This window comes from Onthophagus taurus, chromosome 6 (genome assembly GCF_036711975.1).
Source record: "Onthophagus taurus isolate NC chromosome 6, IU_Otau_3.0, whole genome shotgun sequence".
Classification (NCBI taxonomy): Eukaryota; Metazoa; Arthropoda; class Insecta; order Coleoptera; family Scarabaeidae; genus Onthophagus; species Onthophagus taurus.
In genome coordinates, this window is record NC_091971.1 from 23,804,758 (window position 1) to 23,830,675 (window position 25,918).

Here is a 25,918-nt window from a genome sequence, read left to right on the forward strand (position 1 = left end):
GATATTCTGCCTGGCCTATCTCCTCTGCATTTGCATATAGAGAAAGTGACTAGAAGTACCATTTACAAATGTAAGCAATATGATCAAAACTTTTCCGACATGTCCTACCAATGGGCTGCGGAAGACATTATAAGCACTGATACTGTGCTATCAATGCCGTCAGATTTGGCGGGATCACTATCAGTAAGTAATGCTCGATGCCATATTGTACTGCCTGAACAGCAGTCCTGGATCGAAAAAGAAAATTCTCTGGTTCAGGCAGATAGTTGCATGTTCACAGATGGATCAAAACGCCGGAAGGGGTCGGAGCAGGAGTATACTGCCAGACACCTCGAATTCAGCAAGCTTACAGCCTGGGCACGTACTGTACTGTATTCCAGGCGGAAGTATTTGCTATTGACGTGGGTGCTAAAATCCTTCTTGAGCGAGGGATGAAGAACATGACAGTATGACTTTCTCTGATCTGGGTCCCAGGTCACTCTGGGGTTGCTGGCAATCAAGCAGCAGATGAGCTGGCACGAGCGGGTAGCACGAAAGCGTTTCTGTGGCCAGAACCAGCAGTTGGTGTATCATTAGCGATGGCCAAACATAGGATTAGACTGTGGGCTGAAGAGAGATTTCGCCTACTGTGTACCAGTTCTCCTGGAATGAGATATGCTAAGATGTTTATTAACATCGCCACTGTCAAACCCGGGAATATTTTAGGACTTGCTCGTAGTAGCATAAAAGTTCTAATGGGTGTCTTTACTGGGCACTGCCGATTAAAAGCATACATCAACTTGTTGGGTTAACCGACGATGTTGAATGCCGACTGTGTGCGGAGGAAGCGGAGACGGTTGAGCAGGTTTTATGCCACCGCCCTGGTGTTAACCGTATCAGATACTCCATTTTTGGGTCGCAGTTTATCTCCCCAAAGGATCTGAAGCACTGGACTGCACCGTGAAATTTGATAACTATATCTATCGGGGTACAATAGATCCTTAGTTCGCGGTACAAGGTTGGTTGGTCCGCTACCCGATATGTAATCTATGTAATGTAATTAAATGTAATGTAATTTAATATAATGTAATGTATTCATAGGTACTGCTATTTTTATCATGTCTAGGAAATTTGAAGTAGTTAAAGTTTAAAGTAATTTTTCTCGAAAATTTTCTTATGTAACCAATATTAATATTGACTGTACTTGATTAAAAAAAAATCTTTCATATACCGTAATAAAAATGGGGGAATGCCTTTTGAAAAAAACGTCGATGTCGTCATAAATCGTCTAAAAATGGCGGAAAATATTTAAAATCTTCACCAAAAAATTTAAATCTTTAGACACGTTTCAGGGATTTTTCCAGAAACCGTTTATAATGATTTTATTGCCTATATCCGCTACTTCACGGACACACTTTATAGTATGATTGATAAAGTGTAAATACACAAGAGTTTAATTTTTAATCAAATAATTTTGTGCTTTTGATCTGCCCATCAATATTCTTTCTAGAAGCCAAAAAAATTTTTGTGAATATGAAGTAAAATTTGCCCGAAGTTTGCGCGCTAGAATATCGGCGCAACAAATTTAACTTACACCCCAGCATGCTCAGCAGTGAGATTTTGTCAAGAAAATATAAATCGGAAATGGCGGGGTGTTGTATTTTCGGATGAAAAAACATTTCTGTCATCGCAATATTCACAACTTTCTCATTCCAACTGTAAGGGCAGTATATCCTAAGGATGAAGTGAAGGTTTTAACATTTGAGGTTGGTCGGCTCAATGACATCCCGTTTAGAAACATGTCCCAACCCAATCCAACCTAACCCATTATTAAATTTAACAAATATATTTTTAATTCATCATTACTATCCGTGCCAAAAGATAAGGCCCCTCACTTTAGAGATCGATATCTTCGTAACCGCTCGATGAAAAAAATTGCGGTATAGTATATTAAAAAACAAGTTTCGTAAGACACGCTTGAAATGCACGAATTCAAGTTGAAAAACGAGTGGCGAAGCCACGAGTTTTTTAATGAATGAGTGCTTTAAGTCTTATGAAACGTGTTTTTTATGCTATTTTTTGTAATTCGCGTTTTTATCCTTTTTTTTTAACAAAAATAAAATAAATTTTGACAATGTAGGGAAATAGGTATGCAGCAGTTGGTAACACCGTAACACTTGAAAATAGAAATTTGAATTGACAATTAGAAACTGTCAAAACACAAAATGTATTCACCTGAAAAAAATGTTTCATGTACACCTCCCAAAATAAGAGAAATTGCTCAGTGTTCAATGTCCTCATCATTGTGGACCTTGTATTCGATGCTAAGAACGTGTTTAAACATCGATAGACAAAAATTGTCACATTGACAACTAGAAAAATTAATGACCCAATGTCACCAACTTGACTTACTAAAATCTCATTACAGTATCAGATGCTGTAAGGAGTCTCATTACAGCACTCGTTTGAGTACTGTTAGAGCTTTCGTTACCGTCGCGAATTACAAAAAATATTTTTATAATCACTGAATATTTATACGTAACATATTTGAATTTGAAATTGCGCGATTTTCTTTTTATCGCGAGTTAAATGCAAAAAGTACCCGATTTTTGAGAGAACGGACAACTTTATCCACTTTGGTATGATGATAATTATATATCCTTAGGATTTATGAATAGTAATGTTAATCCGCAGTGCGTTATATGCAGCAAAGTTCTTCCAAATAGTTCTATGGCTCCAGCTAAAATACGTCGACATTTGGAATCTGTTCATGGCACCTTAAAGAAAAAAATGTTGAATTTTTCAAGCGAAAGTGTGACGAACTTGTAAAATTAAAAACATTTTTGGTTCAAACCACAAAAACGATTAATAAAAAATCAACTTAGGCTTCTTACTTGGTCAGTTATCAAATAGCTCAACGCGGTGAAGCCTACTCAATTGCGGAAAATCTAATAAAACCTTGCGATATGGAGATGGTAAAATGTATGTTAGATCAAAAATCAGCAGAAGAAATAGGTAAGATCCCACTATCGAATGACACGATATCTCAGCGCATCAGAAATTTAGCAACCAATATAAAGAATGAACTTACTTTTCGCCTAAAACCATGCAAATTTTCATTACAAATGGACGAATCTACCGATATAGCTGAACTCAGAAACACTCATCAGAAATACTTCATTTTTATTTATTTAATTGATTCTAATTAATATTTTTTAATTTTCGTATTTGTATTTTAACCAAAGAATTCTCAACGACGAAATAATAAAGAAGGAATTTGTATACGTGAAGTCATTTATCCAAACTCGAGTAGTTGCAAAAAAACTTTGTTTATACTACATACTCGTTTGATATGTGTGATCCATTAAACTGTCGGTCGGCTAATGGGGTCATACACACTTATTAAATTTAGAGAAAATTTTTATGTCAAACGATATATGCAAGTATATGCATGAACACAAAGTAAGAGAAATATTTTGATCAATTTTATATTTTGCGTAATTTGAAGTGAAAAATAGCAAATATTCAAACGAAATAATTTCGCGGCTTTTCTGTGACGTAGGAACCGCACTGCCTAAAACAAGTTAAATTGTCCGTTAGATAGCGCTTGCGGTGTGACAGTGTCAAAATAAAACCATGGATGTAATAGAGTGTCTCTATTACATCCATGAACAAAACATAATAAACATAACCTACAAACACTCTATCTCTTTTCAATACAACCTAAATGACGTTCATCTCTTTCTCGCATTTGAGCGGGGAGCAGGGGACGCAAAAGTGAGAATCGTACGTCATCAACGCGGGAATTTTAAAAGCGCAAATGGGTATATAAATTTTCAATAATTTTTTTAACAATGACTTTGTTCGAAAATATTAAAAAAAAAAATAACGGTAACTATATTTTTATATAAACTTTCAGAAAATATAATAAAAAAAAAATCGTGTATGACCCCATTGCTCAAAGGAACGCTCGGCGCTACTACGTCTGGAATTAAGTCTGCAATAGGACGAACAAAAATCAAAACTGACTTTTTGTATTTCTACTACAATTTAAATCGAAAATAATTATTGTTTTTTTTTTATTTTGTCCGAGAAAAGTACTAATTGATTTATTTAATGGGGTCATACACACTTATTAAATTTAGAGAAAATTTTTATGTCAAACGATATATGCAAGTATATGCATGAACACAAAGTAAAAGAAATATTTTGATCAATTTTATATTTTGCGTAATTTGAAGTGAAAAATAGCAAATATTCAAACGAAATAATTTCGCGGCTTTTCTGTGACGTAGGAACCGCACTGCCTAAAACAAGTTAAATTGTCCGTTAGATAGCGCTTGCGGTGTGACAGCGTCAAAATAAAACCATGGATGTAATACAGTGTCTCTATTACATCCATAAACAAAACATAATAAACATAACCTACAAACACTCTATCTCTTTTCAATACAACCTAAATGACGTTCATCTCTTCCTCGCATTTGAGCGGGGAGCAGGGGACGCAAAAGTGAGAATCGTACGTCATCAACGCGGGAATTTTAAAAGCGCAAATGGGTATATAAATTTTCAATAATTTCTTTAACAATGACTTTGTTCGAAAATATTAAAAAAAAAATAACGGTAACTATATTTTTATATAAATTTTCAGAAAATATAATAAAAAAAAAATCGTGTATGACCCCATTAGCAAGTTAATTTTTGGTTCTCTATTATAAAAAAAGGACAGATATTTTTTAAAATATTTAGATGTAATGCTTAAAGTAATTAAATATTTTATATGTTAAAAAATTTCGTGTTCAATCACATAAATTCAATTAATCTTTTATTCTGAGTATGCAACTTCTACTACAAGTTGGATTTCCAATTTTATTCAATTCATTCATTAATGATGTTTTTCTCGTTTGCCCTTAGAGGCAGCACGAGCTAGAGCACCCCAACTCGATCGGTTGGATAACTATGTATATCTATAAACAAGGATTTAATATAATTAAATTCAAACTATTTAATTTACTAGTGTATGCAACCCAAATTGTAAATATTTTCTGACAGATAACATTTAAATTTTAGATATATTATTTTTATAAACATACATAATAAAACACATATTACGATCAACAAACTTTATTTACACATATTAACTAATGACAACTCAATCACTTAACTGTATTCCGCGAAAAAATCAAAGAAAACATTGCAACCTTTTTTGCTTAATGCTCATACCCTTTCTAACGATTTCTTTTACAAATATGCTTTTAAAAATCATTTTCCTTTCTTATCCTAAAACCCATTATCTTTCATCCTTCTCCAAACACATCTTTTAACAACAGAGAAAATTAAAACACACATTAGACAATAAACACGTACATTTTAATGGTATATGTACTAGTATCTAGACAATAGATATTTATGTTCTTGTATATCAGTATACCTATAGGCACTAAGTCTATATCTGTAAATAGTGAAGGAAAATAATAACAAAAACAAAATCGTACAAAAGTTCTAGTTCCTTTTTTTTATTATATTTTTGCTTATTTTTCTCTCCTATTTTTTATTATTAGTTTTAATATCGTTTAATATTTTTTAAATTATTTTGTCCTTGGACTAGAAAACGGAAAAATAATAAAATAAACTAAAAAAATAGATTAATTGAATTATTTTTTGGGATTCATTTCAATTGAATGTGATTTTTGGCACAAATTTTTATAAGTAAAAAAAAAATAACGTATTAAAATTATTAAATAAAAGGAAAAAGTCTTATTTAAGATAATGCCAAAATAAGTTATTCAAAGTTAACCTTGCTAGGGCACTGAACATAAGTATAGTTATGGAAACAAACCATTCAATTATAAGCAAAGCTCTTATTTTTTCCTAACCCTTTAACACACCACAAATTAGAATGTTATGAACTTAGATTGCCAACTTATAACAATTGTAAGTTAAAGAGTTAATTAAACTTAGTTACTAAAATCAAACAAAAACAAAAAAAATCGAAAGCTATTCCTAAAAAAGCACATATTAAAAAAAAAATAAGAGCTTAACCTAAAAATGTTTTCTCTATTTTTATAAAAACAAAAAAAAAAGATTCTTAACACCAGTCTCAGATTTAAACATATATCGCTCCCTTTTATAGTTAGCTTGGTCCTTCAGCCATTTCCTGATCACTTTTAGACAAAATCATTGGTTCACCTCCCCCCAATCGATTAGGACTAGGACTATCAATCATCCTCATTTGAAAGCTAGGTGAATCGGCGCTCGATAGAGATTCGGGTGTCCCCACAGAACTCAATGATCCAGGTAACGGACTCGAAGTTGCTGTAGATGCAGAAACTGTCGATGTTGTTAAAAGCCCCCCACGATCATTAGTAAAACTATGAAACCGTTTTGTACGAGGACTTAACCCAAACGAGTCGCTTTTTTCCTCTTCTAATTTTCGTTTAACCCCTCCTAAAGGACTTGCTCTTAAAACAGGACTACAACTTCGGCTGATAAAAGCTTTAGCTCGAGTGGGACTTTGAAAACCAGGTGAATTTAAACGTGTAGGTGAAGGAGAATTACATAAAAATGATGAATTTGTGTGGTGATTGGGTAAGTTAATTTGAAGGGGCCCCATTCTGCCCGGTTTTTCAGTGTCATTTACCAATCGGAGATCCTCCCAAGATTGTGAGATTTGCATCCGCGTTTGAACTTCTCTTTCGTGCGCTTGCTCGCGTTGATTCGCTAAATCGGCGCACTCTTCTTGCCGGATCTGATTTATTCGTGGTGTTAAACGTAAATTTCCACCCTAAATTGTTATCGTTTAATTTTAAATGCGCTTTATTTTTATAACTTACCGATGAACCTGTTAATGGACTAGAACTTGCGCTTAATCTCCTCGGCCGTGTATTTGATGGACCAAAAAGTGAAAATGATGTTTGATCCCTAAATTATATAGAAAAATTTAAATAACCTCAAAATGTCATTTATAATTCGACCTAACCTCAAATTTTACAACAAATTAAAACTGATTAAGATCATTAAAAAAATGTGGTAATTTCTTAACCTGTTATTTGAATTGTTGGGTGCTGATGCGGTCATACTGTTGGAGCCGCTATTTTCGTGAATCATTGGGGCACTGGAGCACCGTTTGAGGGTCCCCGTTGTTGTTGGGGAGTCAACGTCCATCGCTGTCACCGGATTTATGGACATTCATAAACACGCAAATAAAGCAAGGCATCGGCGGAGGAGATGTTAAGATACGCGTCAACTACTCGCTTGGGTTGGGACTTCGCCCTCGGTATTCATCCGAGGGGCGACAGCGGCTTTTTTTTATTTAAAAATAAAAAAACTTTGCCGACACTCCAGCGCAAAACCGTACCTGTCAAATAATTTTTAAAATCGTCCGCTAGAGTGACGCGATTTAAGCGCGAAATTTAAATCATTTTGTTAAAAAAAAAAAATAGATTTTAAAAGAATCTTTAATATTAACTTAAATTGTACGTTTTTTAACTTACAAAAAATTATAATCATAAAAATATAATTATTATAATAAATTATAATAATAATTATAAATTATAACTAATTATTGTTTCATTTTTTTATTTGGAAATTTTCCTACATTTCCTTTTCCACCACGGTTACCGCCACCGAAATTGCCCCTCGCGGCTGGTCTTGTTCTTTGATTTTGCCCACCTCGCCCTCCTTTATTATCCCGCCCACGATTTTTAACTGCGGTTTCTTCCTTCACCATATCAATAACCTCATCAGGGATTCTCAAATATTTGATTGTACTCCCACGAATGTAGCATTCAGGCATTCTCCAAAACTTATCCCCATCCTAAAAGCAATAATTATAATCAATAAGAAATTTTGTCCATTTTTATTACCCGTGAAGTGCAAATAACTTCTCGTAAGTTGATATTCATCCAATTATCACAACTTACTAAGTGTCCATTGTAAGTTTCACCATTTTTAAGCTCAACAAGCTGAAATTAAAGTGGTTTTAGTAAGAAATAAGTTTTAAGATGATTATGAACGGAAGAATTTATTTACCATTGGATGGTTTTGTGCTGTACGCAATAAAGATAACGGAAGCTACAATTTAAATTTTATTAATTAAATAAGATTTAAATCAATTATTTTAAAAGTTATTACCATTTCTATTTAATTGAAAAAATCCTAACCTCGAAAATTTATTAGAAATTCTGTAACAGTAAGTACCAACTTATTTTTAGTTCTAAATAATAAAATAAATATAAAAACGGTTTTAATTAAATTTAATATTAATAAGTTATTTGTTGTTAAATATCAATTTTAATGTTTATTTTACTCTAAAAACAAATTTTTAAAAGTAAATGTAACAAATAAATGATTCCATTGCATTTCAAGAAAATCCCTAGATTTAAGTAAATAACGCAAATCTTACAATTAATGAGTCTTTTGAATTCTAAAAGATTGAGATTAATAAGATAAATTTTATTTAAATTGTTTAAATAATTTTGAAATTGTGGTTAATTTAATCAAAGCCATCTCAGGAATATCAAAACAAACGAAAATCATCTGTTAATCATAAAAAAAATCTATAACCTCACTTTTATCAATCCCGCACTATTTAAATTTCCAGTTTCATCAAAACTAGTCCGAAAATGATTCTCCTCGGTGATGAATTTCCTAATTTTGAAGCTGAAACCACGGAAGGATCTATCAAATTTCATGAATTTTTAAATGAATCGTAAGCCAACCCAACCTAACCTCAAAAATATTTCAGGAATTAATTTAATTGTACGTTTTAATTTCAGTTGGGGTATCCTTTTTTCACATCCAGCCGATTTCACTCCTGTTTGTACAACAGAATTGGCAAGGCTTATAAAATTACACCCTGAATTTGCAAAACGTAACGTTAAAATCATTGCTTTATCGTGCGATTCAGTTGAAAATCACAAAAAATGGTTTGAAGACATTAAAAAGTACGCTCAGTGTAAAGCAGAGGATGTATTTCCGTATCCTATTATTGCTGATGAACAACGAAAATTAGCAGTCCAACTTTCGATGCTTGATCCGAACGAAAAAGACTCTGCTGGATTGCCATTAACAGCACGAGCTGTTTTTATTGTTGATCAAAATAAAAAATTGAGATTATCAATTTTGTATCCAGCAACAACAGGAAGAAATTTTGAGTTAGTATAATTAGTTAAAATATTTAAGGTTATGATGTATTCTTTTTTTGTAGTGAAATCTTAAGGGTTGTTGATTCTTTACAAATTACTGATAAGTTTCAAATTGCTACTCCAGCGGATTGGAAGCAAGGTGATAATGTTATGGTACAACCGAGTGTTCCAATGGAAGAAGCACAGGTTTTATTTCCAATGATGAGCGAAATGGCGTTACCTTCAGGGTTGAAATATCTTAGGCAAACTCCTCAACCGAAAATCAATTAGGTCATTAGCGGACTAAAAATATAAAATAAAACTTTTCATATTTATAAAAATCTTTTATTGATAGAATCAAAAAAATGTTATACCAAATAAAATTCAGTTCCACTTCTCAATAATTTATTATGGCACATTTTACAACATCTCTAACAAGAAAAGATTCAATTAAAATTAAAATCAAGGTTATTTTAATGTCAAATTAACATTTTTAGGTTAATTTTATCATAATTAAAATCATAATTCATCATCAAAATGATGAATATTATGTAAATGATCTCCATAATCAGTAGCTTCACTTCCAACAAAAATATCATGGTGTTCTAAAATTTCATCAAAACTTAACATTTCATCATGGTCATCATCACTTGTGGCAAATAAATGATCAACTTCTTCTTGGGCAATTTCATCATTGCTAGGAATTAACCAAGAAACAATTTCTTCCCCTGTTAATTTCCCATCATGATTTTTATCAAGTTCATTATCAAATTTTTGTTTTTCAACATGTAACCATTCTTTATCATGTTCCCTACCTCTTTCACCAATATATTCTTGAAAAGTAATTGTTTTATCACCATCTAAATCTTTTTCTCTTAAAGTTTGATCCAAAATAAATGGAATCATGGCAGGATGTTCTTCAGGATGAGTAAAAGCAACCCATTCTTCCCCTTCCAAAATTCCATCACCGTTAACATCCGCTATTTTCCACATATCATTATCATCTTTCATTAATTGTTCATTATCGGATGCTATTTCATTGCTATCTTCCATTCCATAAGTGTCTTGAATGTATTCTTCCCAAGTTACTTTAAAATCATTATTTTCATCAGCGTCCTCTAAACGCTCTTGAGCTTCTTCTTCTGTTAACATTTTAAAAGACCTTAAAATCCATGCTTGAAGTTCTTTTCTTCCAATTTTTTTATCACCATTCAAATCCATTTTAGTGAGAAGTATTGCGAGTCGCTTCTTAGATTCTTCCGGAGATAAATGATCGAACTCCTCCGCTTCCTTAACTGAACCCAAAATAGCTTCATGGTCAAATTCACTGTGATGTTCGCCACTATCAGATAAATGTCCTCTATCTTTTGGACTATAAGCACCGTCTTGTTCACGTTCACGATTTAAATGCTGCGAATGGCTGTGCATTACCGCTCCATGAGTAACGATTAGATAAAAACATGATAAGAAGACGGAGAGGAAGCAAAAATTCCACATCCTTTAACGTTTTGTTTACAAGAAATGTCACATTTTTTGACGTTTTAGATCGTTGATATGTGTATAAATAGATCGAGATTTGTTGATTTGAATTGTTATCTTTCTTTAACACTAAAGAAATTGTATTTGTTGTCTTTGTTCTTATTTCGTTGTGAAATAGTACGCGTATAGTTTTGAAAGGTCAATTGATTGTTTGTTGTCAAATGAAGTTGCTTTAGTGATGGATTAGATTAGATTCTTATGAGGTTATCTCTTTTTAATATTAATAAAATCATATTTTTTACCTTTTTCTAATGTTTGAATCACATTATTATTAATGGTGATTGTATTTAAAATAATTTTTTTGAAACGTCACCTTGACAGTTTTTGATACAATTGCTAATCTAGGTTATGTTATTATTTATAAACAAGTTATTTTTCCAGATTAAACCGTTTTTATATTGTGTAATGTTGGGTCATTACTGAAAGAAGTTGAGAAATGGTTGAAAAATCTAAAATGAATGCCGAAAGCCAAATGCAAGGTAAAAAATGTTATATTTAAAGTGAACGTTATAATTGCAATTTTGATTTTTAAGTGGCTATCGGGCTTTTAATAGAAACTATAAATGATAAAAATCCGACTGTTGTTGAAACGGTTGAGCGTTCTTTACGTAAAATCGCTAAAACTTATCCAAATGAAGTTTTAAAATCATGTTGTCAGTACTCTGAAAGGCAAATAAGAAACAGCGGGGATTTGATACCAGTTGTTCTAAATATAATGGATATTGTTTGCCAGGATTATATTGTCCAAATCGATGGTGATACTGTTTTAGAAGTCATCACATTATGTATGGACCTAATGATTCAGAAACCTACGTTTGAGCCCCATTTACAATTAGCAGCTTCAAGTGTTTTGGTAGCATTAGGAAATAAACACTGTATTCAGGTTGGTGCTAATTAAAATATTTTGGTTTAATTCAAGAATCATGTCACTTAAAAATCTTTTTTTTTTTAATCCTCAGTTATTCATGTGCAATTTTGTAACATCTTTAGTCATGCTAGGTGTTCTGGACCTATAAGCAATAATTTTAGTTTTTATAAGAATTTTATATAAAATTATAATGTAACTTAATTTTGGGTATGTTATAGACTACCCATTACATTTACCCACAATATAAATACAGGTAAACGCTGTTTTACGCCGGGGTTCTGTTCCAAGAGACACCGGCGTAAACAAAATCGGCGTAAATGGAACAAAAATATAATGGACGATATTATAAGTTTAGGTTCCATGTCAAAATTCTAAGAACAATCTAACATGTTTATTTAATACATATCCTATGCAGGGTATATCTGAATAACTGCAACAAACTTCAAGGGGTGATTCTTTAGTGAATTTTAAGGCTACTTTGATATATGAACCATAGACGACTTCGGCTCCTCTAAGAAGCTACAAAAATCCCCCTCCAAAAATGGCGGAAAATTTTGGTTTAATTTTTTTTTCTCATCTCATGAACCATAAATGCTAGGAAGATTAAATTTGGGGAATATGTTTAACTCATAATAGGGCACGTTTTGACCCTACTTGTACTTTCAACCTATCCTTCTAAACTACTAAACGTAACCACCCCCTTTAAATTTTTGCTAAAATTTTTTTTATGCAGATGATAAATACATTAGAAAAATTTTACGTAGGTAGATGAAATTATCCTAAAACTTTTTTGTCTCTCTAAAATTTTTCCAAAAACGACTAATTTTTGAGATAAAAATAATATAGCAAACATTGCCCGTTAAACCACAAGGTTGTCGATCAAAAATTAAACAAGACGCCGGCGTATACAAAATCGGCGTAAAATGAACAAAACAACAAAATAAACACAAATACAATGGACGATAAGGTTAGGTTCCTTGTCAAAATTCTAAGAACAATCTAACATGTTTATTTAATACGTATCCTATATATATTCAAAATAAATAATAATCTCTTGATATAAATAATGAAGTTTTGACTAAATTAAAGTCTCACGCGTTTTTGAAAAAAACATCCGATTTCATTTGCTTTGATTGTTGCTTCCTTTCTTGCAGAATCATAGCATAAGGTCGAACGGCAGCTGTGACACTTCTTTTAACATTTGCGCTTCGATTGTAATCCCCATCTATCTCACAGAGCTCACCTGTTAACCTTGCTATAGAGGAAAGGATACGAGTTAGATCATCCGTTTGTAGGATTTTCCTATCATTTTGTTTCTCATCCTTCTCTTCTTCTTTAGGATTTTCTAATTGAGGGCGATCATATGCCTCGATCAACTAATGTTATTTACCACTTCTACACTTGCACCTTGTATAAATCCAGGCAGAAGTTAACGCCAAAGGCCGTTTAAACAATTGTTTGTTACTTCGTCCCAAGCAGACTTTAGATTTTTTATTCCTTTTAAAATGTCGTATGATCGCCAATAATCTTTAACGGTCCCATTGGAATTAGTATCTATCGCCTTAATCATTGCTTTTAATGTTATGCGCAAATAATACGCTTAAAGGTAGAAATTACCCTCTGATCCATGGGTTATGAAACGGACGTTGTGTTAATTACCTTGACGTCCAACCCGGTGTCTAAGGTATCAAGATTTTGTGCACGTCCTGGGGCATTGTCTAGTAGGAGGATTGCTTTCTTTGGAAGGTTATTTCGGTCACAAAATTTGTGCACAGTAGGGCAAAAATAATTTTTATACCAGTCTGAAAATCTTCTGAGTGAATCTCCTGGGAAATCCCACGCCGGCGCAAAACGACGTTTATATTTATATTCACTTCGCTACTATTTTTATTCATTTTACTACAATTTTTATACTGTTTTTATCCATTTATATCTTGAAATAAGGAAATTTACGTAATTATCGTACAATAAATTACAAAAATATCTTTACAGAAACAGTGTCAATAATTGTAAAAAGCAAAACATCAAAAAAGTCACAAAACCATATAAAACTTCTAAAATAGTGTGGGCGTAAATAATCTAAATAGTGATCCGATGCAACTGACCAGTAAATCCCCCGATTCATGAGAAACTAGAGTGAATTTCGAGGTATGAATTTGTGACAAGATAACTAAAGCAGTATTCTGAGATGGCACGGAAATATAGCCCCTCATTTTAGAGATTGATACCTTCGTAACTGCTCGATGAAAAAAAATGCGGTAAAGTTTATTGTAATCAGTGAAAATTTCTGCGTATCATATGTTAATTTGGTTAAATTTTCTGGTCCGCGGTTTTTCTTTTATCGCGAGTTAAGTGAAAAAAGTACCCGATTTTGAGAGTGCCAGCAACTTTGTCTACTTTGCGATTTTTTTTCTCCAAAACTATTTGACGAAAAGATGTGAAATTTGAACTGGTGGTAAACCGATGTGTTCTTAATGTGGGGCATATTTTATTTTATCGATATTCCATATAGTTTCGCGGAAAATCGCGGTTATTTCGAAAACAACCTGGCGGATTTCAACGCGGTTTTCACCAAAATATGTCAAACAATGTCGGTTGTGGGATTCCGTTATCAGTTTTTCAAAATTAGGGCTCCCTAATTTTTTAAGAGCGATTTAATGGAATTACAGATTAAAGAGAAACAGAAATAAACCATGCGGGGAGGGGAGGTTCCGGCCAATCGGAACAGATGGTGCGTTCCAGACAGTACGTCGCGCCTTTATCTTACCTACATAAAGAAATAAGGGGCGTAGTCCTGTCTCTGGAACACACACCAGGACCATCTTTTCCGGTTAGACGAAACCCTCCTCTCCCCGCATGGCTTATTTCTGTTTCTTTTTAATTTGTAATTCCATTAAAGTATTTGAGTCAATTTTATACAAATATATCTACGCACATATTAAGCCCTACATAACACCGTACATACACCACAATCGATCAACTGTATCAAACCTAGTTTGTTTTATACAATTTGTGTCCGACGTGCTAGATGATAGAGGCCAAGTAGATGTTGTTTACCTAGATTTTCAGAAGGCCTTTGATCAGTTAGATCATTATGTGTTGTTGCGCAAGTTGAGTTCCGTTGGATTTAGTAAACCTTGGATCTCCCTTATGGAGTCTTACCTTCGAGATAGAGAGCGGTGCTCAGATACTTCAACTGCAGTTCGTATCCTATTCGGCCAACATCGGGAGTGCCTCAAGGTTCAAACCTGGTCCACTTCTGTTTCTCATCTTCATCAATGATATCATGGACTCCATTGATTGCGGTAAACTACTTTTTGCTGACCTAAAAATTTTTACCTCAGTTCGCTCTTCAGAGGATAGTGTTGTTCTTCAGAGTGGTTTGGATAGTGCTATCGAGTGGTGCGCGAATAACCGCTTGTCTCTAAATGTGTCGATATGCGCCGTTGTTTCCTACACCAGAAGTTCTCTGATACACACAAAGTACTGTATTGGTCATGAAGTCTTGCAGTGCACTAATAATATTACAGACTTGGGGGTATCTTTTGATTCAAAACTAACATTCATAGACCATGCAACTAATCTGTGCGAGAAATGTTATCGAACTTATGGTTTTATATATCGCAATTGTAAAGAAGTTTCAACCATTGGCCTTCTTACTATTTTTAATGCTCTGATTCGTTCGCGCCTTGAATACGCATCTTTGATTTGGCAAGGTTTTTATGCTGTACATGTTAATTTATTAGAGCGCATTCAAAGATTATTCTTAAAGTTTTTGTCTTACCGAATTGCCCAAATATATCCCCTTAGAGGTATTGATTACAGTATATTACTGAACCGATTTGATGTAGTATCACTGTCAACACGTAGAATAACAATCGCTGTGAGATTTTTGTATGGTTTACTTTACGGTTTGATTGCCTGTTCACAGATTTTATACATGATCAATTTTAATCGTAGCAAGATCGACGCGTGTTTTTTATTGCAACTTCAACAGAACAGTGTTGTCTCAACGCTTCCCAGTGTCGTTGATGTGTAGTTATAACCAGATTTCCACTGAATGCGACATTTTTACCGATACCTGGTCATTCATTAACAATAAAATCATAGATCACTTCACAATTATTTATCGCTAATATACCTTTTCGCCTTGATTGCCATTCATTATATGTGAAATACTATTTTTCCATTTTGATATATTCATATATCTTACAATTGTTATCATTACTACCTATTATTTTTTGGATGTTACTACATTTGTATTTTTTTCTTTTTGTATTACCTGATTAATATTTATCCATGTTTACCGAACCCTAATAAATGAATAATTCTCTCCTAAGTAAAGAAGGCTTGTGCGCGCATTTGTGATTTGGCTTTGGATAAGTTAACATTTTAGTAGTACTGTATTTTTAGGACTATAAGACGCACCTTTTTACATAGAAAAATGGACTCAATCTTTGGATGCGTTTTATGGTCCGAAAAATACGGTATATTTTTCTGAAAAAAGATTTCACTCAAAATGATTTCAGTTTTCCTAAAGATAGAAAATAAAATTATTTTTAACTATAAATTGTCACAAAACCATTTAGAGATTTTTTTATGCGGTTAGGCGACGGAGGTTGTGATGAGGTTGTGGGTATTGTAACAATCCTACTGCACTACAATTCGAACAAGAATACAAAAAACTATTAGTGCATACCAGCAGTAAAGGGGGAAAATCTGGAAATGCAATTGCATTAGATTATACTAATATTTTAAATTGTTCATCAATACTCAAAAATAAAAATGATGAAATTGAAACACTGGACATTATAGACGTTGCGAACTTAGACAACATGTATTTAACTACCACTCTAAAAACTAATATTACTTGCCAATTTTGTTTAAATATAGTAGAAGGAACTAGTAATATTTCAATGCTGCAGATACAAAAGACATATGTGATTTTGACTAAAGCTTCTAAGTTTGTAATCGAACCTTACTTAATTAGCGAAAAAATTATTAGAGACTATAAACGACAAAATGTAGTATTCAATAACAAGAACATACTTTTAAAGTTAACTAATCCCATTTTATTAAGTTTACTTCAAAACATTTATGATCATTTTGGAGATCATGCACATGATGATCATGAATGCGTGTGATGATGATCGTGAATGCGTGGGATCTGTATAAGGCTAAAAAAAATCTCAGAAGACTTATAGATGAAACAAAAAATAGCACAAACGAAAGCAGGTAGCATGATAAAAAAAGATCTAATAGAGTTCAAACAAATAGAATAAGTTGAAGCTATAGAACTACAACAAATTGAAGAGGAGAGATTGAAACGATAATAAACAACTTGAATGAAACAAACACTAAGGATGTGTATGGAATGACAACAAAATTACTCCAGAATATAGAACCTATAATAAGGGAAATATTGTGTAACCTATTAAATAAACGGTGTTTAGACGGTGTGTTTCCAAATGAACTGAAATATGTAAGAGTAACTCCAATTCATAAACAAGGGGACGCGAGTAATAAAAGTAATTACAGACTGATATCAATAATACCCGTAATATCCAAAGTTTTTAAAACTGCAATAAAAAACAGGATCATGGACCACATAAAGGACAATAATCTAATAACACAATATCAACATGCATATCAAAAAGAAAAATCAACAACATCAGCACTGCTTAGTGTAATCCAAAGTATAATAACTGGTTTTGATACGCAACATTATACACAAGTAGTATTCTGTGACCTAAGTAAAGCTTTTGACTCAGTGAATCGCCAAATTCTTCTGAAAAAAATGGAAACATTAAATGAAGCAAAAAATTGGTTCGAAGTAAACAATCTACAACTGAACAGAGAAAAAACACATACACTTACCTTCTTCACAAAACAAAACCAGGAGGTCAGAGATAATACTACAATGTTTCTAGGAGTTACACTATCAGAAACTCTATCATGGAGGGACCACATAAAAACATTGAAAGGAAAATTGGCAACGGCACTGTATTGTTTAAGAATGTTAGCTAAAAATTTACCGGAGGAAGAAATAAGGAATGTATACTTTGCGTACTTTCATAGTATGGCTATATATGGCATACTTACCTGGGGCGCATCTAGTGAAGCGGGTGAGATTTTTAAATTGCAAAAAAAGCAATTAGAATACTTAAAAAATTGGGTTATAGAGAAAGTTGCAGAGGCTATTTTAGGGAGTTGAAGATACAGACAATACAATCCTGTTTTGTTTTTTCTTGTCTACAATATGTTCATGTGCAAAGAGAGACATTGGAAAGAAATATAGACGCTCACAACTGCAGTACACGATATGAAAACAATTTACTGGTACCTTTACACAGAGTACAGAAGTCACAAAATACTTTCAAATATATTTCAATAAAACTATATGTATAATGCTCTACCATCAAGAACAAAGCAATTAGACGAGAAGAAATTTAAAGCGGAAGTGAAGAAACACCTAATAGAAAGTGAAATTTATTCAATTCAAGAATACATACTATGGAAGTAAGATGCCGGGTACTACCTAGCAGAGGAAGAGGAACTTGAAGTCAATTTCATGTATTTCTTTTCTGTTTTTTTTTTTTCATTTATTAAGGAATTGAATGTATAGTAGAAACCATGGGAGCTGACAGTGACAGATCGCTTAAAAATGGTATGAATCAAGATATGGACGTACGACTTAGATTATTTCACCACATACATTTAAATGAAGGTTATGTTAGTAATGGAGGTTATATGTCAAACATTGTCAAAGATATTATTTAATGATTTTCCTTTCAAAGAAAACATTTTCGGCTTGTAAAAACACTAACAGAGTCATGACAACGCTCACAAGACGTTTCGATTTGAGGTTATAGTTATAGAGTTACATCCCTTAGAAGAACAGACGTACTTTTTCGACGCGACCATTTGAATTGTACAGCAGACATATTAAACTAATGCTATCTCTTTCTAACACACATTACTCGCTAGCGGTTTGTGAACTACGTATGGCATTTGTAAGAGCGGAAAACGATGCCAGCTCTCGTGGCGTCTACTATACCATGTTTTGTACATTTGAGAAATAAACTATTATTATTATTATTATTGATGGGCATGAAATACACTGTATAAAGATAATAACAACAAAATTTATTAACATAAAGTTATTTAATGAAACCAAGTTAATAAATCAAGAACCTAGGCTTTGACATATGTTAAACAAACAAATATTATTTTCAAATCAATGAGAGTTATTTTAAACTTTATATTTATAAATTAAGTTTTAAGTTTTTATCATGTAATATAAATTTTTAAACAAAATACCAATGTAATTTTGCAAACACAATATTTTTACTGCAATATTTACCATGAAAGTACTGTAAAATTCTAATCATATAATCTTTAATTTACTTGTAAGAAATAAACCGTTCACAATTAATACGGTTATAATTATAAATTAATTAGTTACAAAAGACTCAAAAGAACTCAAAGTTTACATTCCTTAATAAACATTTCAAGCATGCTCAATAAAAAAAAATAATGATACTATACATTTCTTCATGTAAGCCACTGTGTATGTCTGATTTTGCCGAAACTATACACGCCGGTGGCTTCAATCTCGTATACGGGCGGAGATAGGCAATGCTGCTTCTAGTTATACAATTTCTTTGTAAGATATATCACTATGTTGCATATTTTTATTGCACTAAAACTAGAACTAGAAACATTCTAGATACTTTCTAGTTCTACGTCTAGTGTTAGTTCTAGTTTTACATTAGCACTATCACTAGAACTAACACAAGACCTAGAACTAGAATCATTCGGGTTTAGCAGTCTCGAGAGATTTGCGCCTAAATCCGAATGTTTCCAGTTTTCGGTCTAGTGTTAGTTCTAGTATTAACACAGAGTCAATTGACACACAGTCTATCTGACAAAACGTGTCGTCACATCAAAATTTGATGTGGTTTTTCGGTATGTTCTACACTTTTCCGCACTTTCTTTATATTTTTAACGTGTTTTTGGGGTCATTTTGAGTCACATTGATTAAACAAAAATCGTCGATTTTTAAGTCGCATGATGATTCTTGAATTTTTCCAATATTTTGACGAAATGTAAAGAAAAATTATTTTTTTCAAGATTATGGATGTTTTATTAAAAAATTTTCAACCAAACGTTGTTCCGCATTATACAATATTACATACAATGGGAGCATTGGCTTCTGTAAACACATTTGGGGTTATTCCTTATTTGAAAACAATCTTAGAAAGGATTTTACCACTATTAGGGATGTTAAAAACGGATCCTCTAAAACAGGCTTTTTCTTATGGTATTTGAATAAAATTAAGATTCCAAAATAATTGTTTATTTAATTTTATTTTTCAGCTTTAGAAAGTTTTTCTGAAAGCCTATTAGAGTACACATCAAATGTATCGCAATCTCCTCCTGATCCAACTATAAAAATAGCAGATTTTCAAGATGAGATTTCAACAGCTTACGAAGCATTATTTACAAATTGGTTACATTCGAAAGAGGCAAAAGTAATCGAGAGCGTTTTAAACTCACTTTCTGCTATGTTTATGATTTTAAGTACTGAAAAAATACGTCAGCACGTCCAAAAAACTATTCAAGTCTTATTAAACTTATACAAAAAACATAAAGAACCTCTTCCAATCATAAAATGTTTAGTTTCGGTTGTTTCAATTGCTTCAAAGTGCGATGGGACTTTACTGGAACCACTTTTAACACCCGTTTTACAAATGTTATCCGATTTAATTTGCGTTTCGCCAGATTATGCTCAACCAGAACTTCTAAGAACACACTCTGAAGTGTTAAGATGTTTTGAATGCTTCTCTATGCATTACACTGATGATATTATCGGTCATATTTTATTGCAAATGAAAAATAATAACGAAAAAGATCGTGTTAAAGGTTTATTGGTTTTAACACATTTAATTAATACAACTGATGCAGTTATTAAAAATCGAAGAGAAGATATTTTGGCGGTTTTGATGGGGATGTTAGTGGAAAATAATTTAAGAATAAAAATGAGTTTAATGAAAGTTATTGTAGCTTTGGCTTATAAAGGATTTTTAATTAATAATGGTAAGTTTTAATTTTAAAAATATGAGGCTATGTTGTTAATTTTTGTTATACTTTTAGATATAATAACAGAAAAATGTATACTATTCATCATAAAATTAACATTAAAACAATTACCATATAAAGAAAACGATTTTTCTGAAGCTTCTGATTTACAATTAACCGCCGATAACACTTTATACATGATAACGACATCGGTAAAAGATTTAGAACCAACTTTATGGGATTTATTATTAAAATGCCTATTCCTTCACGAATATTACGAGGCAACGATAATTATTTTACGTTGTCTGACGCATTTATCATCGAGAAAAGCGGAGACGTTGTCATGCGAAGGTGCTTTTATAAGATCTTTGGCGATATTAGCACAACCTTTACCGAATTTCCGAGGAACTTTCGCTTTAAATTTTTTGAGAAATATAAAATTATTTGATAAACAAGCGTTAAAATCAGTTTGGGATATTAAGATACCGCAACTTTTAAAATATTTGGAACAGAATTACGATCATTTTAACGATAAAGAATGGGAAGATTTAATTTTTGATTTCTTACATTTACTGTTGGAGAATGTTGAGGAGGAGCATTTTAAAGAGGTTCTTGTTGAAAAGATTAAAGAACAATTACCATTATATGATGTTAGAAGGTTAGTAAATTTGTTTAAATTGTAAGAAAATAGGTGGTTATGATTATTGAAGCATAAGAAAGTTATTAAATGTATAGATGTTTAAAGAAAGTTAAGATTACATGATTATAATACAATTGAAGAGCACTTTATCCAAAACTAACTAAGTCCAAAATAATTATTCGTAGATATGACTGAATTTCTGTAAAAAGTTGTATAGACTATAGAACACATTCAGTAGAAATGTGATAATATAAATGACTGAAATTGATGATGAAATTTTGTAGTCAAGGAGTCACATGAATATTTAGGATTAATTTTTTTTACAAACAATAGATATTCAATTCACAAATGTTAACCCAAAACTAAACTAAGTCCTTGGGCATAAGTAACATTTGAAAAAATAACAATAATAAACAAGCACAAAACAACATTAAAGGAATAGTTCCGCATTAGTTATTCCCTTTCTCTTCTACTAGATCATGTGTATCCCTCGCCCCAACATTTATTAGAGCATTGTGGTAGAATGTCTTTCCTTCATCAGTTAACTTAATCTATTTCAAAAGATGTTGAACATTACTCGTTTTTTGCACAGTAATTTTATTAATGGTATTACTTTTCAAAACACTATGGGAGAACAGAGAACCAGTATAAGTACTTTTCACATGTATTGCTTTTTACCTTTGTAATAGGTAAATACTCGCTGTTCTGTTATTTTAAATGGTAGTTTTCGTTTAAAGAAAGTACCCATTGCCGTTTTATAATCGTTTATATTCCAGTCCTTGCCGTTTTGCAGGACTGTTGAATTGTGTGCAAAAATATCATAGTAATATTCAGGCTTGCGATTTGTTCTCGCCCCTTTATCATTTTTCCAAATACACGATCAGGTGGCATGAAGTTATGTCCTCTTATAGGAAATATGTGTACAGTTTCGGTAAAGATACTGTTTTGTACATGACACAGTAGCATAAATATAACAGCCGAGTTCTTGTTCTGCCCTGGGCATAAATCGGAGAACAGTTACAAGGTGCAAGGTCTGTTTGCAGGATCGACGTCGACATATCTTGATTTTATTTATGATCTCTTTACCACTTTCGTTTTCGGTCCACGTATACGAGAACGTATTTTCTCTATTCTGATTGGGCTCAATAACCACAAAAGTAAGATTATACAGCCACAACTGTCTCGTGTAATAAACCTCTGAAATGTTTAATTTTGGCAGAGGCTGATTCTGCTGTATATCGAACAAAACTTTTACTATATTACTAGGCTCTCCTTCCTTTAAAAGTTCATAAAATTTTTTTGTACTTCATTTGTGTTATTTAAGCTTTGTGGAGAGACCAGTTCTGATCTCCATATTTATAGTATTTGTCATCTCCAACTCTGTTTGTTCGCAAAAGGAACATACCTCCGAACATGTATTTCCAAAACTAATGTTGAACTTCCTAGCGAATATTTTATAATACTTACTGAAGGATGTAGTTGGAGCATTAATAGTTTTTCTTATATTGCACCATATTTTGTGTAACTTTTTGACTGATAATTCCGGCGGAAAATAAACGTATGCTTTTATTTCTACCATAATGACATTATCCTTTAAAGAGGCTCTAGAACCACTTCATCAATTTTGCGCCTTTAAATAATTTTGAAAATGTTTACATAATTTCAGTAACATTTTAATCATTTTGCACTATTTTGTAAAATTTCGCCAATTTTAGTTACGTTTTAAATATTTTAGACAATTTTCTATAAGTTTAACCAACCTTAGATAACGTTGGATAAATTTAAATTGTTAAATAAGTCAAGGCCATTCTTTCAAGGCCTGGTGGATGAGGTCCCTTGGATGTAATTGTGGATTTTTGTTTTGTATTTTCGCGCCAATACGCCCTGACTTCCCAGCTTAGACAGTGAAATTTGACTGATTCTTTGAAGTTATTATTTGGATGGTGGAGTTTAGTTGAGCTTCTAAGCTATCGGTGTGTCCATTATTCTGCCAGACGGGTGGACAGTAGTTGGAAGCACTGTAAACAAGTCTTAGGGCCGAGCACCGCAGGATTTTTCTTCTTGAGGTGCCTATTCGAATCGAATGTTGACAATTATGATTTTCTTACAGCAGCTTGAAGCAATGCTGCCCAGGTTTCTTCTTCTTCTGCCGCGTCCTCTTTTCCTTTGACTTTTCCTTGCTTTACGAATTGGAGCACGGAATATCGGTGTTGATTTCTCATGACATGTCTCAGGTACTCGAGTTTTCTGCGTTTTACCGTATACATTATTTCGGATTCCTTATTCATTCCATATTCTTTGTAGCACTTCCCTGTTCGTCACGTGAACTGGCCGTGGTATTTTGAGTATTAGTTTATAAAGCCACATCTCAAAGGTTTCCAGTTTTTCCAAAAGTCCAGGATTCCATGCCATATAACATTGTGAACAAGACATAGTATCTTAGACATCTTACTTTTGTTTCGAGGAATATGTTAAAATATGTAGTATACTTCTGAAAATTTGGCTTATATTATTGAAGGTTGCTCTTGCTCTTTCTATACGGCATTTTATTTCTTGTTCATTGATCCGTTGCCTATTTATTATAGTTCCTAGGTAACAGCTCTATTCGAGTCCAGTCAATTTTGTTACTAATTATCATCTGTTTTATTTTTTGAACATTGATATTAAGTCCATATTGCTGACTGTAGTTTGTAATCCCTTTATGCTATCTGCCATCACCATAGTGTCAACTACACATCTAATATTATTTATTCTGACTCCGTTCAAGAGCATACCCTCATTTACTCCGTCAAGTGCTTAATTAAAGTTTTTCTCTGAGTACATATTGAATATTAATGGCAAGAGAAAACAGATTTGTTTAACTCCACGCAATATCTTCACTTCTCTGTTTGTTCTCCATCAAGTCTTATGCACGCAGCCTGGTTCCAGTAAAGGCAACTTGATGGAATATTTTTTCGTAACCTATTAGACAAATAAATTCCAAGGATTAAGATATAATATTGCACTTTTACTGGTTTAGAAATTTTAATGCATTTTAGTTTCTATTTTACATGTTTCTCCCGTTCCATGCATCATCAGAAATTGAATACTTATAAATGAAAAATCAAATGTTATGTAACAAACTATTGTAAAAAATCATTATCGAATATGCGTTATGTGGTAACTTATTTAATTCACGTGCACAACAAGAAGTTAAGTTATATTTAAAATAAATTAAAAATTTTTCTTAAAAAACATTAACGAAATGCGTCCTATTAAAAGGAAATATTAAGACGAAAAATGAATTTAATTATTAACTGGTTAAAGAATGGACTTATTATACAATTCGATATTAGACACATGTTTACATCTCTACATCTTAGACAAGGACTTGAACACCAAAAAGTGCTTCTCTAGTACCGACTGATTGATTGTTTGATATCTCTTCACATGGTTCATTAGACTGATAGTTCGATATTCTTCGCAATTTTTTACTCCTGGCTTTTTGAACAACTCTATAGTTGTGATTGTAGCTCCGGGATATTTCCTGAGTTATTTCACAGGTTATTCCTTCTTCGTCTAGTAGATTTAAGAATTTAGCCTCAATGTTATCTAGCCTTATTGTTTTTCTATTTTTCTTTTGTTTCATTGCTGTCTCTACCTCATGATTCAGTATGTTGGGTAAGCTGTCGTGTTTGTCTTGTAGAATTTCTATTTCTGCACATCTCTCTGTCGCTTCTTTTTCTGGATAAAATCGCCTACCTTTTGCTTTACTAGAAAATGTTGAAGAGTTGTCATGTCGTATTTAATTTCAGCTTTTTTCTTTATTTTCTTCAATCTCACCTTCATGACTCCTATCAAGGATGTGTGGTATGATTCAATATTTGCTCCTGATAAGTTCTAACTGATGTGACAGAGTTTCTATATCTCCTATTGATTAATATGTAACCTGATTTGATTGCATCTGTTGATTTCCACGTCATGCCACATAGTTTCTGAACGACATTGTTTCTTGTGCGAAATATAGCGTTTCCTTTTTTTTCAGGAGTGAGCAATATGTTTATTAGAGTTGGGTTGTGCGCCACACGGTGGCCTCATTGTTGTTGAGGTGGAAGCACTTGCACTCTGTTTTGTTTAGATTAGGTGTCAATTTCCATTTTCTATAATACTATCATCAGATCGCTTGTCAGAATTCCCTTCGTCTCCTCCACTGTATTACGGTTAACAGCCAGAGCTAAATAATCTGCGTATGCGAATTTTACGCTAGTAGTATCGCTAGGATTCCGGCATCTCTGCAATGCAGAGATACAAAAGAGTTGGCGCAAGGACGGATCCTTGGGGTAGTCCGACATTTAATATTTTTGTGTAGCTCTGCGTTTGATCCAAAAGGACTTGTCACAGAGCATATTATTCACTAGCAACCCCAGTGTCTTACAAGGGAACTTCCTATTAAGCTTAGGAACTTAAAGTCCTTCACTCCATGCGGTGTCGTAGGCCGCTTTTAGATGACGGCAGATGTCTTCTCCCAGTTCTGAAAGCTAGGGATATTTCCTGAGTTATACACTTTGTTAAAAATGTCCGTGGTACAGGTTATTCCTTCTTCATCTAGTAGTTTTAAGAATTTCGCCTCAATGTTATCTAGTCTTATTGTTTTTATATTTTTCTTTTGTTTCATTGCTGTCTCTATCTCATGATTCAGTATGTTGG

At 32.7% G+C, this 25,918-nt stretch overlaps 5 protein-coding genes across 5 annotated transcripts in view; 2 read left to right on the plus strand and 3 right to left on the minus strand.

Annotated features, from left to right (window-relative positions):
* Window positions 1-5,087: 5,087 nt before the first annotated feature.
* Window positions 5,088-7,338, minus strand: LOC111415646 (P2R1A-PPP2R2A-interacting phosphatase regulator 1). Its single transcript, XM_023047403.2, has 3 exons — window positions 7,022-7,338; window positions 6,813-6,900; window positions 5,088-6,763 (listed from the first exon to the last, which is right to left on the minus strand). The coding sequence occupies exons 1-3, from the start codon at window positions 7,165-7,167 to the stop codon at window positions 6,113-6,115; spliced, it is 885 nt and encodes a 294-aa protein (XP_022903171.1). The 5' UTR covers window positions 7,168-7,338; the 3' UTR covers window positions 5,088-6,112.
* An 80-nt stretch (window positions 7,339-7,418) lies between these two features.
* On the minus strand, window positions 7,419-8,181 carry LOC111415644 (U6 snRNA-associated Sm-like protein LSm4). Its single transcript, XM_023047401.2, has 4 exons — window positions 8,113-8,181; window positions 8,011-8,052; window positions 7,845-7,943; window positions 7,419-7,795 (listed from the first exon to the last, which is right to left on the minus strand). Exons 1-4 carry the CDS (start codon window positions 8,113-8,115, stop codon window positions 7,541-7,543), a joined length of 399 nt encoding a protein of 132 aa, XP_022903169.1. The 5' UTR covers window positions 8,116-8,181; the 3' UTR covers window positions 7,419-7,540.
* A 174-nt stretch (window positions 8,182-8,355) lies between these two features.
* LOC111415654 (Peroxiredoxin 6a) lies at window positions 8,356-9,512 on the plus strand. Its single transcript, XM_023047412.2, has 3 exons — window positions 8,356-8,689; window positions 8,757-9,134; window positions 9,188-9,512. The coding sequence occupies exons 1-3, from the start codon at window positions 8,604-8,606 to the stop codon at window positions 9,393-9,395; spliced, it is 672 nt and encodes a 223-aa protein (XP_022903180.1). The 5' UTR covers window positions 8,356-8,603; the 3' UTR covers window positions 9,396-9,512.
* LOC111415653 (reticulocalbin-2) lies at window positions 9,493-10,786 on the minus strand. Its single transcript, XM_023047411.2, has one exon. It carries the CDS (start codon window positions 10,599-10,601, stop codon window positions 9,624-9,626), a length of 978 nt encoding a protein of 325 aa, XP_022903179.1. The 5' UTR covers window positions 10,602-10,786; the 3' UTR covers window positions 9,493-9,623.
* LOC111415652 (maestro heat like repeat family protein c11.1) overlaps window positions 10,753-25,918 on the plus strand; it is a 31,196-nt gene continuing 16,030 nt past the window's right edge. Inside the window, exons 1-6 of the mRNA XM_023047410.2 lie at window positions 10,753-10,846; window positions 11,025-11,122; window positions 11,177-11,526; window positions 19,645-19,834; window positions 19,891-20,610; window positions 20,668-21,250. Of these exons, the coding sequence (XP_022903178.2) occupies window positions 11,080-11,122; window positions 11,177-11,526; window positions 19,645-19,834; window positions 19,891-20,610; window positions 20,668-21,250 (1,886 nt within the window). The 5' untranslated portion in view covers window positions 10,753-10,846; window positions 11,025-11,079. The remainder of the gene's footprint in view (window positions 10,847-11,024; window positions 11,123-11,176; window positions 11,527-19,644; window positions 19,835-19,890; window positions 20,611-20,667; window positions 21,251-25,918) is intronic.